This window comes from Wolffia australiana, chromosome 18 (genome assembly GCF_029677425.1).
Source record: "Wolffia australiana isolate 7733 chromosome 18, ASM2967742v1".
NCBI lineage: Eukaryota > Viridiplantae > Streptophyta > Magnoliopsida > Alismatales > Araceae > Wolffia > Wolffia australiana.
The window spans coordinates 7,076,860-7,091,526 of record NC_135852.1 but is presented as its reverse complement, the minus strand read 5'-3'; the positions used below and the strand labels follow the sequence as shown (position 1 = coordinate 7,091,526).

Sequence of the window (14,667 nt, the reverse complement as noted above, 5' to 3'; positions counted from 1 at the left end):
CAGCTGTTAAAGAAACATGGTCCCAAGTGTGATTTTTGATTATGCCAGTCCCTGTCGAGGCAACCTCACTCCTACTATACATATTTGAGTGAGATTTAGATAATTACATATTTTAGTTGATTTGGACAAATTAAACCACAACGACGCTAAATTAAAATCCAGTCTGCCTTCATCAATTGGAAATCAGAGGGGTTTAACTAGATTTTCTTTGAGTCAATCTCCTCTTATGTTGAGGGTGGAACATCTAAGCTTGAATGCACAATCACCTCTTTGGACTTGATGCATATGAGTTAAGATGGTTTGGAATCATATGATTAGTGACTCGTAGGTCATTGTCAAAACACAGCCCTCCATTCATAAGTTGTCTTTGGTGTCCCCAACACTAAGGACTACTAGCATAACTGTAACATGAATATGCTTACTAACGTTAGGTATAATTCAACTTTGGAATACATACATATTAAATGAGCTATTTTCTCCAACAACAACCACTATCTGCCCTTCGTGTTGGTACACTAATGACTACAAGATTAGTCATACTCATCATCGATAATAAACAGTGGTATTCCATATGGATATTTTAATGTTAATTGCGAGTATCCTTTGAATATGAATAATTAGAACATATATTTAAAGGCCAGCTATCATTATGGTATGATCTTATCGTAATTCACTGGCATTCCATGTATTCATGGATTATAGTTATAAGCATCGCATGTACATTATAATATATATATTATGTCAATGAGTATCAGATAAGGTGTGGGATGAGTGATTGGCTTGCAGGTCACATATATGCCCAACATTCCCCCCTTTCCATTCCTGTTTCCCCCTTCTGTCGTTCCATGAGATCGCATCCACTCAAGGCTTGTCCAAACTTCAGGAAATTGAGCTGTTGTGAAGAGACAATTGCCACCGTTGAGTTTTTTTGCTACATTTATCTAAAATTACGTAAATAACAATTTAAATAACCCACTAATGTTTTAAAGTTTTGTTAATATAGATTATAAAAATCAATTCACACTAAATATTCTATAGAAATATAATATATGTAATACATAAGAGCATTAAATACTACATTCTACATTTCATCATTACATTACTAATTTAACGAGAGGATGATGACAGTCATTGAAGAAATGTTGAATCGTCATCTGTTGTATAACAGGATGACGAAGACGGGTTTGGATGACGATTTTGTTATCGTCCGCAATTTGCGGAACAGGGTGACGTGGGTCCAAAGTCTACGTGTCGGAATCCGATTGGTTTGCATACGTCGAAAAAGGGAATTTTAAAGTTCATTCGATTGTTCGTTTCTAGCATTCCGTCGAAAGTGTCCGATCGATCGGATCGACGTGAACTGCGGATGCAAATCGACGTGAAAACGAGAAGGATGTCTTCATTGGCAATCTGGATAGTCGCCATTGTCTTGATCTTCGCTCCTGCCATCGCCGTAGATGACAAATGTGCCGCTTGCGAGGCTGTTGCGGTATCTTCCTTCTCTCTTCAAGCTGGATGAAAAAAAAAACTCTTGTTTTGCTCCCTTTTTCACCGCTTGGAATGCATTGTGTGTCCTCGGAGTCGAACAAAAAAAATTACGCCTGGAAACGTTTAAATTTCAGGGTTTTGTTTTCTTTTTATCATTTAGGTAGTGAGTTGAAAACTTCCTGCGTGTGTCAGCTCTAAATGTCTTGGTTAGGGCGAGAATGAGGTGGATTTTATGAATGTTTGAATTGCAAGTTTAAATGATGTATCTGTGGAGATGCGGTTTAAGTTTTCTCTATTGAAATTATGTATCTTGGGATTGTGACTGACGTATTGAATATTTTGCAGGCTGAGATAGAACGAGGACTTGCCAGTGTAAGATCTTCCCCGTCGTTGGTTACCTTTGAACTCTGTCCTTTTATTCCGCAATTTTGCTTTTGGAAAGTCGAGTTTTGCGGCCTCAAATTGAAATTCTTGCCATTCCTTCTGTATCTTATAAATTTGATTCTTGCTCACTACGTGATATTTTTATTTTTATCGAAAAATTCACGCCAAATTTCTTTATTTTATAAAAACTTCTCTTTCTCTTCCTTCTCGCCCAAATAGCTTTCCTGACAAGTGAAAAATTAAATTGATATCCTTTCTTCATGGTTGATATGGTCTCTGGCTTTTCTTTTTTCACTTTTTTATGAGGAATCTTGCTTTGCATCTTTCAATGCATATTTGCTTGTTGCCAGCGTCAAAAAAATTCTGTGGATTTTTTTCATCCTGTCCGTTTAGTTTTTCTTCCCAGCATGCATAATCAATAACCACATTCATTTTCTCCAGGAGAGACCGCGTAACCATTTAGATATGAGACACCGATTAGACTCGCGAGGTCAGCGCGAAGGGAAAGTAATAGACTACAAGTATGATTTTATTTATTTTTTGTGTTGACCACTTTTGAACTTCATCTGATCTGATGTCATCAGATGAGCACCAAATAATTCCTGGTGATTTTTTTCTTTCAAACTAACTATATCTATGAGTTTGAGGGATTGTTGTTGATTTCAGGGACGGTATTTTTTTGTTTTCTCATTTCTTGATTATCTTTTTATCATCATTTGACGAAGTACGACGTACTTCGTCAACCAGGGGCAGACAGCTTCGACCACTCTTTTTCATTGTTTATTATACTGATATTTTTTGTCCTTACTGTCGACTATATTTGACCACTTATAGGTTTTATTTCTCCATTCATCCCCGAACAGACTCTAATTTTTATCATCTGATTCCGTCGAAGAACAAGAAGCTGGAAGATTAATGGACGTTGTAAACAAGAAAATGATTCTCTTAATCTGAGAATAGTGATTACAAGGGTTTATATAGGGGGCCCTAATGGGCCAAAGATAGAAGGGGCCAAATATAGAGAGGGCCAAACATAGAGAGGGCCAAATAATGCTCAACAGACGTGAATTATAATTATTGACCTTGATGTAGCTGGAAAAGTAATGGGTGTGAAGTATAATTATTCTTATTTCAACCATTCATGAAACATATGTTTAGTTTTCAGTCACTCAGCTGAACTAAGCGAGCAATTTAAATTTTTTTTTGTCACCTCTTCACAATGATATAAGTAGTTTATGTATTTTTTACTCTCTGATGTTTATGGTTCGTTTCCGTACAGGATAAGTGAGTTAAGGGTAGTTGAGCTTCTGGATGGACTATGCGACAAAATGCAAGACTACACATTAATAAAGAAAGTGAGCATTTTATGTGTTGGAGATCTGAGGATAAATTGCTTTTTTTTTCTAAATTAATCGAATTTTTTCTCTGATACTTGCCATTTTTTTCGTTAACTGTAAAATAAGAAGGTTATTCGACGTATTATTATAATTTTTAAAAATGTAGAAAAAACAAAGTTTGCTTGTCCAGAATTTGTGAAATATTTTAGGTTAACTATTTTTTCGCAAAGATCTTCTTTCTTGGTGTAAACAAGCAGTCATATATTTCTTTAAAGGCGTTTTACCCTTGTGATTTTTTGCTTAACCGTGCTTTCTTGCTGGTTTTTTGTTTTTCCAGCCCGGTGCTGCCAAAAAAGAATGGATAAAAGTCAAAGCCTGGGACACTCTTGGAACCGGTATGAGCTGTGCACCCTAATCTAATTTTTTTCCGTACATGGTGATTTCCAATGCAGCACACTTGAAAAATTGTCTTTTACAAGACTCTCCAGTTTTTGCTAGATTATAAAACAAAACACAAGTGTCTTTTCTTAAAAAAACACAATTATCTTTAAATTATTTAAATCAAGATTTCTTTCAAAAACCAACTATATAAATCAAGACGCAATAACTAGCGATTCCTTTCTCCTCAGGGCCTTTTCTACTTAAAATGCGTTGAGTACAATTTTTTATTCAAATATTAAATACCCTCCTCTTTTTCTTTTCTTTGATTTATCCTCAATCTGGTTTCTTTGAAAAAGACGTCTTTTCTTCATTTGTGCTTAAATCCGAAAGTCATTTACTTTTAATATGCGCTGTAAGCTTTTTATTAGTACAGCCATTTCAAAGTCACTAAAATGAGGATTTTGTGTTGTAGACAAACAGGAAGCTCGTACGCATTCAAAAGCCATTTCATCTTACTGCGGGAGGTCAGTTCCATGAGAACCCAAACCAAAAGTTCTTCATTATAGACTGTGTAATGATGTCCAAAGAATATCACCTCGCACATAATCCATAATAACACTCTTTTCCCTACTTCCACAAATTATCATTTGATCGTTGTAGCCATTTTTTATCTGCCTTAAACAAGAAATCCATCCAAACGAAAAACTTACCCTATTGCATTTGGTTATTATGATCAGGCTGATCGAAGAAACAGAGGATGACGTAAGATTCACTGCCTCTACCTTCTATTGTAACCCTGATCTCTAAGGGACATTCGAAGAATCTGAGATTAGCGAAGTAAGAATTTTTTTAGTGGAGGGGCACGTGTGATCAGCTATAAAAAAAACAAAAGAACGGTTTAGTTGCGTTTAAGAAAAGAATTTCATTTAGTCCCTCTATTTTCTTAAGTGACGGCTGCTTCGATCCGCACCTTTCAGCTAGCGGAGAAGATAAGAAAGGGGACCATTGCTGTGGGACAAGTGAACAAAGTTTTATGCCAAGAGCTGAGCAAGCACTGCACCTCCACTAGGTAATCATTAGAATTAACATTCTTTGTCCTTGAATTTAAGCAATCACTTAACCGTCTGCTTAGTTTTGGGCCTCTGTTGATTGGGATTTTGAAGTGGTAACATCTTATTTCAAAGTAACAATAAAACATACATCATAAATGATAGATGTGGAGTTATATTTTGGCAAGTTATTGCAACCTCTATTAGCTTTTTGGATGCTCGAGGAGAGAGAGAGAGAGAGAGAGGAGACAGGGCGATTGGAGAAGCCTGCTGCCCCGGGAGCGAGCAAAGGAACCCTAGAAAAATATGTTAAGAAGCTCATTTTCATTCACGTTCATATATAATAAAAAGTATTTTCATTCCTGTTCTTAATCTCAGATATTTGCTTAAAATAGCCAGATATACTATTATAATTTTGCATAAGACTCCCTAAAAAAGTAGGGAGTGACATTTTTAACTGTCCAGTTTAACAACCTCCAACGTAGAACTTTTGTAGTCCGCAGTGCTGCTAAAGAATTCAGCCGGGATCGTTCACAATATTCACTGCAGATTGACTTTTTTCTGAAATTGACAGATGAGTTTGAAAATTTGTTGCTTAAAATTGTTACTTAGGATATGTCAAGATGCATCGCTAATGATATATAATATCTGATGTATTACATCCCCAACCTAGAACTCCAGTAGTTTTGATTTTTTTCACTCTGAAATATTTTTTTTGAAAAATCTGAAAGATGAGTTTGGAAGTTTAACTTGTGATTATGGTGAACAGAGATTATACAAACTTGGCGGACGAAGACAGAGACCTGTGAGACCTGGATGAAGAGGGACTAGGTTAGAGAAAGGAAGTGAATAGACAGATATTTTGCAGGTGAGTCTAGATCAGATTCATTACAAATTTTGTGAACTTGATTGAAAGTTTGCATTTCTATGAAATTTATTTGCACAAGACACAATGAGGTCATTCCAAAGCAACTCAATTTTCTTGTCATTTTCGAATTCGTGTGGCTTGATATTTTTTGAGGTTCATACGTAATTTGGTGGGTTTTGATATTTCCTAATTTGTCTTTTGTAATTTGGTAGATTTGTATGAAAAACAAGGGAGATTGAGAAAAAAACAAAGTACATATGAAAAATTGATTGAGCCCTGTTATTGAGTCGGTTGATCGAAAATTGACTGTCCCAATTGATTGAAACGTGTTATTGAATCTGTTGTTTAAGAGCTAAAGTTGAGTGCAGCTTAGAAGCATCTAACAAGCAACAGTGAAAAAAATTTCACCTTATCCTGAATTTTTCTAATGCAGAACAAAAAAATTGTCCTCAGTACACCATCATAAACTGTAATAAAATTGTGACTCATACTTCATCACATCTCACTACTTTCTAGAGATTTACTCATTATCTCATGAAGTAAATAAAATGATTTTGCTTGAAAGATGAATATTTTGATTATTTTAAGAATATAATATAATTCGATGTATATTTTTTTGTTAATTATACAGAAATATTGGCTTTACAAAATTAGTGATATTATTATGCAAGTCTTGCTATGGGGTGCAACTACATGGGGAGATACATAACTTAGACAGAGGCCATTATAAGATGAAAGTGAACTGGATCCATGGGCAATCTTGAAAGGTCACCCCCTCATGGGATTATGATGTGCTTCAACTACGCTGAGTCCAAATCTCAAGCTTTTTTTACCTAAGTTAGGTCTTGGACCTTGGACTTTTTAGTGCAATGCTTGGCTCATTTACAATGCAAGTATACCTTAATTAGGGTTTGCCATTTTATACTGAACTTAGGTAAACGTGGACCAAACCGATACTGTCACTTTGGGATTCATAGATTTACTAAAAGTTCGGTACAGGTTTTGGTCCAAACAGCAAGCTAGACCGAATACTGTACCAGATTAGTAGTAAAATTTTAAATATAATGTTTTTCTGCAAGCATCATGACTAGTATCAGGGTCTTCTCTCTCTTATCCGTAAGCCCTATCACCAATATCAACATAAAAAAGCATAGGTTTTAAAACTCAATATATTCAAGGGCTCTAGAAACTATTATTCTTTAACACTTTTATCCTCATGATACTTTGCTATAGATAAGTCATACCAAATGTTATATGGTTTTTGTACTGAATCCTTGACTAAAATGGTGTATTTGCCTTCTTAAATTGATTGTTTCATTCTTTTAATTGATATCTGGAACTGAAATTTTATTGTAATTTTTAAACTTTGAATTTGATTTCTTTTTTGTACTCATGACTGAATTTATTGGATTTACTAATCCAAAACCAATATTTGACCTAGCCAAGACTATACAAAAGTTTAGCTCTAGGTTCAGTTATTTTTTTGAGTGATTCAATACTGGTGATTTATTGTGTTGTTATGAATTTTAAAGCCTTTATTACATTCAATACCGCCTTATTTCCCAAATTGGTAGGATTAGTTTTACCCTTCGACTTTTCTTCCAAAAAATGTTTTACCCTTAGACTTGTGCATTGTTTCTCCTTCATATTTCTCCCCATTTTTTCTTGCACATCCTAGTACAAAGTAATTACAGAGGATGAAAGTATACAACAAGTTATTAGGGAATTTTTATTTCTAACATTAAAATTACAAAGCCTTAAAGCTAAATATCTGGTTCATACATCATTATTACTGTTGTATTAGAATTACAGAATTAAAACTTTTGGTTTATTAAAATTTGGTTAAGATAGCTTAATATATTTTCACTTTTCTAATTGCATATTCTATATTGCGAACCATAAATATGTATGACTTAAGTATGTAATACAAATGTAGTAGTATTTCAAAATTATATTATATCAAATATGTGAAGAATTTTTTAATGTAAATGATGTTAAAGATTGACCATAAGTTTTTTTTCACAATAAATTAGTGACACGTTTTCATTTACTTATTGTAAATATGTGGGGTGTTTTAACATGAATTTGTCTATTAGATCTTTAAAATTGATTTTTTTGTGAAGTGTTGTGAGCTCATTGGCTATTAGGGATGAATTATATCGAGGATTTGTTTTACAATAAATTGACTACACATTTTCATCACTTATGAATGCTCCATATCTATTTCTGTCCTTTATATCATGGACTGGTCAACATTGTGTCATTCTGTATTTTATCTCTGATAATTGGATAACTCACAAAGCCTAAAGATGTGTCATCCATTATCATACAGTCCATATCCTTATAAGTGTATATATTAAATGTTTGGCCTACTATTAAACCTCACATAATATATCAATGGCAATAGAAATTTGCATATTTAATAATATTATTTCTTGTAAGGTTTTATAACACGAATCCTGGATAATATATGGGACCTTTACCATCATATATTAATATGAGACTCATCAATGACTTAGAGTACGGTTAACTCTCAAGCCCTAAGCAGTCATTTTAGTTAGTACTAATGCATAGAGAAATCATCATAGAACACCTTCTCTGATATTTAACTATATCTTCTTCCTTATGTCAAATTCCTTTCTACCAACAGTTCATTTACTTTTTACAAACAGGTCATAGTAATGAAATAAATCATTCGTCCACAAGGTGTGTCTGGTGTTGGGTTCTAGAGGCCTTGACATGGATGAATAAATGAAAATAATTCACAGTAGAAGACTTGAACGAATCAAATGGCATCACCAAAAATATTAAACGGAGTACCTTTCCACGGATCGCATCTGTGATTTCTTGGATCTCGGAGTAAGCCGAGTCGAGCTGCTCATGTGTGCAGGCTCTAGACGTATCCACGCGGTCCTCGGCACGTTGGATCTCCTCCTTCTCGTTGACGAGCCCCGTTCTTTCTCCGTCGGCGTCGTTACGTCATCCCGATCACATCGGGGAGGGAGAGGGGGTGTTGGGAGATGGGAGAAGAAGGGGAAATGCCGCTGAACAATTCTAGTCTGGGTGAATTTCGTTCAAGGCCTTCCCTATTTATACTAAGTGGGTATTTTTTCATAAAACCCTCAAAACTTAAGTATATCTTCCGACATCCAAAAGACCATTTGTGTGTGACCCTCTAGGCCCATGTATCAGTTTGGTCAATGACTCTAGAAGCCCAATAACCTTTATTGGCCTTCCAAATTAATTAATTATATCATCATATAGATTAATTAACGCCGGATCGATTTAACCCAATTGATAGGTCGAGACTCCAACACGTGGGGTGCCAGGCTACACCTTGTGTTCTAGAAGATACAAAGGGATGTGCATCGACTCACTCATGGAATATGTTCATCATCGGTTACCGTGTACGTATAATCCTTCATCGCATCGTCTTCCCTCGGTTTAAGAGGTTACAGCTCAATGAAGATGATGCTATAAATTCCTTGGCTAAGGTAGTGAAATATCGTTGAAGAGTTCTTTGATGATTAGTGAATGCATCAATACTAACTCGGATGACCGATTAGGGTTTGACAGTTGACCATACCCCAAGTCGTCCAAGGAGCATCAAGTGGATGAAGGATTATACGTACACGGTAACCGATGATGAACATATTCCATGAGTGAGTCGATGCACACCCCTTTGTATCTTCTAGAACACAAGGTGTAGCCTGGCACCCCACGTGTTGGAGTCTCGACCTATCAATTGGGTTAAATCGATCCGGCGTTAATTAATCTATATGATAATATAATTAATTAATTTGGAAGGCCAATAAAGGTTATTGGGCTTCTAGAGTCATTGACCAAACTGATACATGGGCCTAGAGGGTCACACACAAATGGTCTTTTGGATGTCGGAAGATATACTTAAGTTTTGAGGGTTTTATGAAAAAATACCCACTTAGTATAAATAGGGAAGGCCTTGAACGAAATTCACCCAGACTAGAATTGTTCAGGGGCATTTCCCCTTCTTCTCCCATCTCCCAACACCCCCTCTCCCTCCCCGATGTGATCGGGATGACGTAACGACGCCGACGGAGAAAGAACGGGGCTCGTCAACGAGAAGGAGGAGATCCAACGTGCCGAGGACCGCGTGGATACGTCTAGAGCCTGCACACATGAGCAGCTCGACTCGGCTTACTCCGAGATCCAAGAAATCACAGATGCGATCCGTGGAAAGGTACTCCGTTTAATATTTTTGGTGATGCCATTTGATTCGTTCAAGTCTTCTACTGTGAATTATTTTCATTTATTCATCCATGTCAAGGCCTCTAGAACCCAACAAATACCACATACATTGGCTTTAGAGGTAAACACTATTCAGGGATTCATGTGGATCAATTCAGTAAACTATTTTCTTAAATATCACTGATTTTCAATCCTTAATGTCTCCATGCTAATGTCTATGGGATCGGCCGTACTTATCACATGAGCACAACTATACAATGATATTTTGTGCGGCTTTTTTGATGTCCTTTTCAAGTATATTTTAAAAAGAATATTTATAACACATCTTTAAAGACTCGTGATCATCCGATTATGATCTCATTATAATTTACTTAATCCTTGCATGTTTTTATGGCCTTCAATTCTAAGCATCACATGTGAACTAAAATAATTATAATGAGTCAATAAATATAATATATGATTTGGAATGTGTGATTGGCTTTTGTATATCATATGCATTCCCGATCACCACTATATGTGACATGACCAATCTCCATTATAAGTAAAATGTTCCCCTTATTGTTGAGGGTTTGAATGGAAATAATGGAGGAATAGATCACTTTAGTTTTGGTATGATCATGCTGGATCGTTATCGAATAACTTTATTTCCTTGGTCTCCAATTTACCGCTAGTAATTACCCCTTAAATACCCATTGCCCAAATCCACCAATGGGGAATTAAGGTAACGAACTCAGTTTTATAGTTTGTGATATATTTTCTCTCCACTTTTATGTATAATTTTATTTCCATTTCTCCATAAAAAAATCAATGACGTTGTCACTGGGCCGTCGTGTCCCTCATGTTGAAGGTGTCTAGTGATCTCACCGGGTCATTGGGAGTTTGGCAGTGACGGTCCGCTCCCAGAATCTTAATTGGTAGTCTCTCTAGTCAGTAATTTGCCGCTTATTTCTCATTGGGATTTTCTCAACTTGTGCATCCATTTGACATTTCATACACTTACCGCCACCCCTGTGTTGTAACATGAGTCGTTCGATCCCAGCGCTCATCGTGTTACATCATAGAAGGGAGTGAAGAGAGAGAAGAGAGAGGGACGAGAAGGAGAGAGTGAGAAAGATGAGATGGGAGAGAAGAGAGAGGGACGAGGAGAGAGCCGGGTGAGAAAGATGAGATGGGAGAGAAGAGAGAGGGACGAGGAGAGAGCCGGGTGAGAAAGATGAGATGGGAGAGAAGAGAGAGGGACGAGGAGAGAGCCGAGTGAGAAAGATGAAGGGAGAGAAGAGAGAGGGATGAGGAGAGAGATGAGTGAGAAAGATGAGAAGAGAGAGAATGGAGAGGGACAAGAAGGAGAGAGTGAGAAAGATAAGGGAGAGAAGAGAGAGGGATGAGGAGAGATTGAGAAAGATAAGGGAGAGAAGAGAGAGGGATGAGGAGAGATTGAGAAAGATAAGGGAGAGAAGAGAGAGGGATGAGGAGAGAGACGAGTGAGAAAGAAGAGATGGGAGAGAAGAGAGAGGGATGAGGAGAGAGACGAGTGAGAAAGATGACATGGGAGAGAAGAGAGAGGGATGAGGAGAGAGACAAGTGAGAAAGATGAGAAGAGAGAGAAGAGAGAGGGACACGAAGGAGAGAGTGAGAAAGATGAGAAGAGAGAGAAGAGAGAAGGACAAGAAGGAGAGAGTGAGAAAGATGAGAAGAGAGAGGGACAAGAAGGAGAGAGTGAGAAAGATGAGAAGAGAGAGAAGAGAGAAGGACAAGAAGGAGAGAGTGAGAAAGATGAGAAGAGAGAGGGACAAGAAGGAGAGAGTGAGAAAGATAAGGGAGAGAAGAGAGAGGGATGAGGAGAGAGACGAGTGCGAAGAGAGTGTAATTAGAAGGAGAGAGTTAGAAAGAAGAGAAGAGAGAGAAGGGAGAGGGACGAGAAGGAGAGAGAGAAAGAAGAGAAGAGAGAGATAGAGAGGGATGAGGAGGAGAGAGAGGACAGAGAGAGAGAGAATAGAGAGGGACGAGAAGGAGAGAGAGGGTAGCGAGGAGAGAGAGAGATGAGAGGGAAAAAATCGCCAGAGAGAGATGAGAAGGAAAGAGATGATAGAGAAAAGAGAGAGATGAGAGGGAAAGAAACGCCAGAGAGAGAGGAGAGAGATATGAGACGGAGAGAAACGAGAGAGAGAGAGAGATGAGTAGAAAAAGAGAAGAGAGAGAAACGAGAAAGAGTAGAGAGATAAAGTATTAAGGAGACACGGTACATCTTGTTCAAGATGTACCGTGGTCTTCTTTATAATAAGAGGGAGAGGTGGGAAGGAAAGAGGAGACATATAAGAGGGAGAGAAACGAGAGAGGAGAGAGAGAGATAGGAGGGAGAGAAGCGAGAGAGAGGAGAGAGAGATGAGAGGGAGAGAAACTAGAGAGGAGAGAGAGAGATAGGAGGGAGAGAAGCGAGAGAGAGGAGAGAGAGAGATAGGAGGGAGAGAAGCGAGAGAGAGGAGAGAGAGATGAGAGGGAGAGAAACGAGAGAGGAGAGAGAGAGAGAGAGAGATGAGAGGGAGAGAAACGAGAGAGAGGAGAGAGAGATGAGAGGGAGAGAAGCGAGAGAGAGGAGAGAGAGATGAGAGGGAGAGAAGCGAGAGAGAGGAGAGAGAGATGAGAGGGAGAGAAGCGAGAGAGAGATGAGAGGGAGAGAAGCGAGAGAGAGAGGAGAGGGAGAGAAGCGAGAGATAGGGGAGGGAGATGAGAGGGAGAGAAGCGAGAGAGAGATGAGAGGGAGAGAAGAGAGAGAGAGAGAGAGAGAGATGAGAGGGAGAGAAGCGAGAGAGAGAGAGAGAGAGATGAGAGGAAGAGAAGCGAGAGAGAGAGAGAGAGAGATGAGAGAGATGAGAGGGAGAGAAGCGAGAGAGAGAGAGATAGAGAGAACCACTCTTTCAAGGGCTGCTTACAGCCACATAAAATCATGTCAGGTATTTTTTTATTAAAATATTTATTGTTATTATTTTGTACAATTTAATTGGTAGGAAAATATTTTCCGATTAAAACATCACGAAAAGCGGTTCGCAAAGCGCTCCCTGCCACGAAAAATGACAGAGAATTATATTTTAAGCTTATAACAATTTATAACTCGTACCTTTCAAATCAATACCCTACAATCAAACTACTTGGGATAACTTCCCCGGCAAATAAACATATTATATATGGATGGAAAACATGGAAAGGACCGCATTATATTCACGGCAAAAATATTGTTTTCTTGTTAGTAAATCATTAATCCGTACCATTTAAAACAATATCCAGCGTATTACTTGGGATAACATCAAAGGTAAATAATTTCAATGATATCTGAAAGGAAAATATTTTTAAAGAAATATCAAGGAAAAGCGTCATCATTCTCCAGTCAGATTGAAGATATGGAACAGGATGGGATGACGTATCTCGTTGACGTTAGGACGCCTCATCCCTGCAGTTATTTAAAGTATTTGAAAATGCATTATTTGTATTAATAAAACAATTTATCATAGTATCATCCGTACCAGCCAGCATCAGGGACACATGATATGAATAAAGTCGACCAATAAACATAAATCTGATGGTTAGGGGTCGACACGCCGAGATGATGACGCCAATGAATGAAATCAACAAATAAAAGTACGGCATTTTAAACAGAATCAGCCAATAAAAACATCACATTTTGAACGAAATTAGGGCTTGATAATACTGTACGAGAGAGACGAGACATGATGGGACGGATGAGGGGTGATGGTGAGATTGTGGTGTCATGAGTCATGTTTCCTGTCCCATCACACATCCCTGATTTTAGAAAAAATGTCACACTCCAGAAATTACTTGCCTTCACGTCAGGCTGTCATCACATTGACCAGATGGCATCATCTATCGTCATATAAAGGACTATTTACAAATAAGAAACAATGTTGTTTTAAGCTTTAATTTTTAGACCAAACTTCATGCAATTTGTGATGGGTGTAACAGATTACCAAAATATTGTTTTAAGCGTTGATTTTTAGACCAAACTACATGCAATTTGTTGCAGTTTGCGACACTTAGACATTGTTGTTCTGTTCTGTTCATTTGAAACGAACAAAAAATTCGCACAAAAGAACCGCACAGGGCCTTGTTCTTTGTTCTGTTCCTTTATTTTTTCAAAACGAACAAAATTCGCACATTCGCACAAAACGAACAAAATAACCGCATATGGGTCTGTGCGATGTTCTGTTTGAATTCATTTTTGTTCTGTTCGGAAAACCGAACAGAACGAACAATTCACACAAATTCGCACAAAAAGAACAGAACGACCACATCTAGCGACACTCCATCATCATCGTCATCATTATCATCCTCATCGTCATTGTCGAAGAAACAGTTTATGTAATCCATCTTCATTGCCACTATATAATCCAATGATGTTGACGTACGACAATTGCCGATCACTATAGCGACTGAATGGATGGAGGACGGCAGCAATTTTTGAATCCGAATGGCATCTGACGATAGAAAGGAACATATGGCGATGGATCATTCGTTCCACGCCACACTGTCAACCATTTATGCAGTTTGTCTTGTACACACCGATGATGATGATGAACAACACAGGGCAATTGCAATTTTGTAACCCTGACAGCATCCGACGGCGATCAAGAATGGGACGGATGACGACACCTCCTCTCCCCCATGTCACAGCATCAATAATTTATACAATCTATCTTGTACATGTTGGTGATGTTGATGAACAATGAACGGCAATTGTAATCATCTTACCGTACTGGCATCTGACGACGATGACCAAGAACGAGACAAACGATGAATCATCCTCCCTCCCACATCACAACGTCAACCATCAATACAGTCCGTCGTCGTCACCGTCATACATGCCAACGACGTCAACGGACGACGACTGGCAATCCCCAAACTGACAGGCTAGACGGAGAGG

The 14,667-nt window shown here is 37.8% G+C and overlaps 1 protein-coding gene across 2 annotated transcripts; it reads left to right on the top strand.

The window, feature by feature from the left end:
- Positions 1-1,323: 1,323 nt before the first annotated feature.
- LOC144715321 (TLR4 regulator/MIR-interacting MSAP protein) lies at positions 1,324-5,627 on the top strand. Of its 2 annotated transcripts, none has more exons than XR_013584575.1 (9): positions 1,324-1,489; positions 1,834-1,860; positions 2,314-2,393; positions 3,152-3,227; positions 3,547-3,604; positions 4,063-4,114; positions 4,328-4,427; positions 4,568-4,659; positions 5,409-5,449. XR_013584575.1 is itself a non-coding variant. In XM_078590255.1 (9 exons), exons 1-9 carry the CDS (start codon positions 1,367-1,369, stop codon positions 5,446-5,448), a joined length of 573 nt encoding a protein of 190 aa, XP_078446381.1. In that variant the 5' UTR covers positions 1,324-1,366; the 3' UTR covers positions 5,449-5,627. The 2 variants fall into 2 exon arrangements, 1 of the variants encoding a protein (XP_078446381.1); XM_078590255.1 differs by having other exon boundaries at positions 4,328-4,352; positions 5,409-5,627.
- Positions 5,628-14,667: the final 9,040 nt, after the last annotated feature.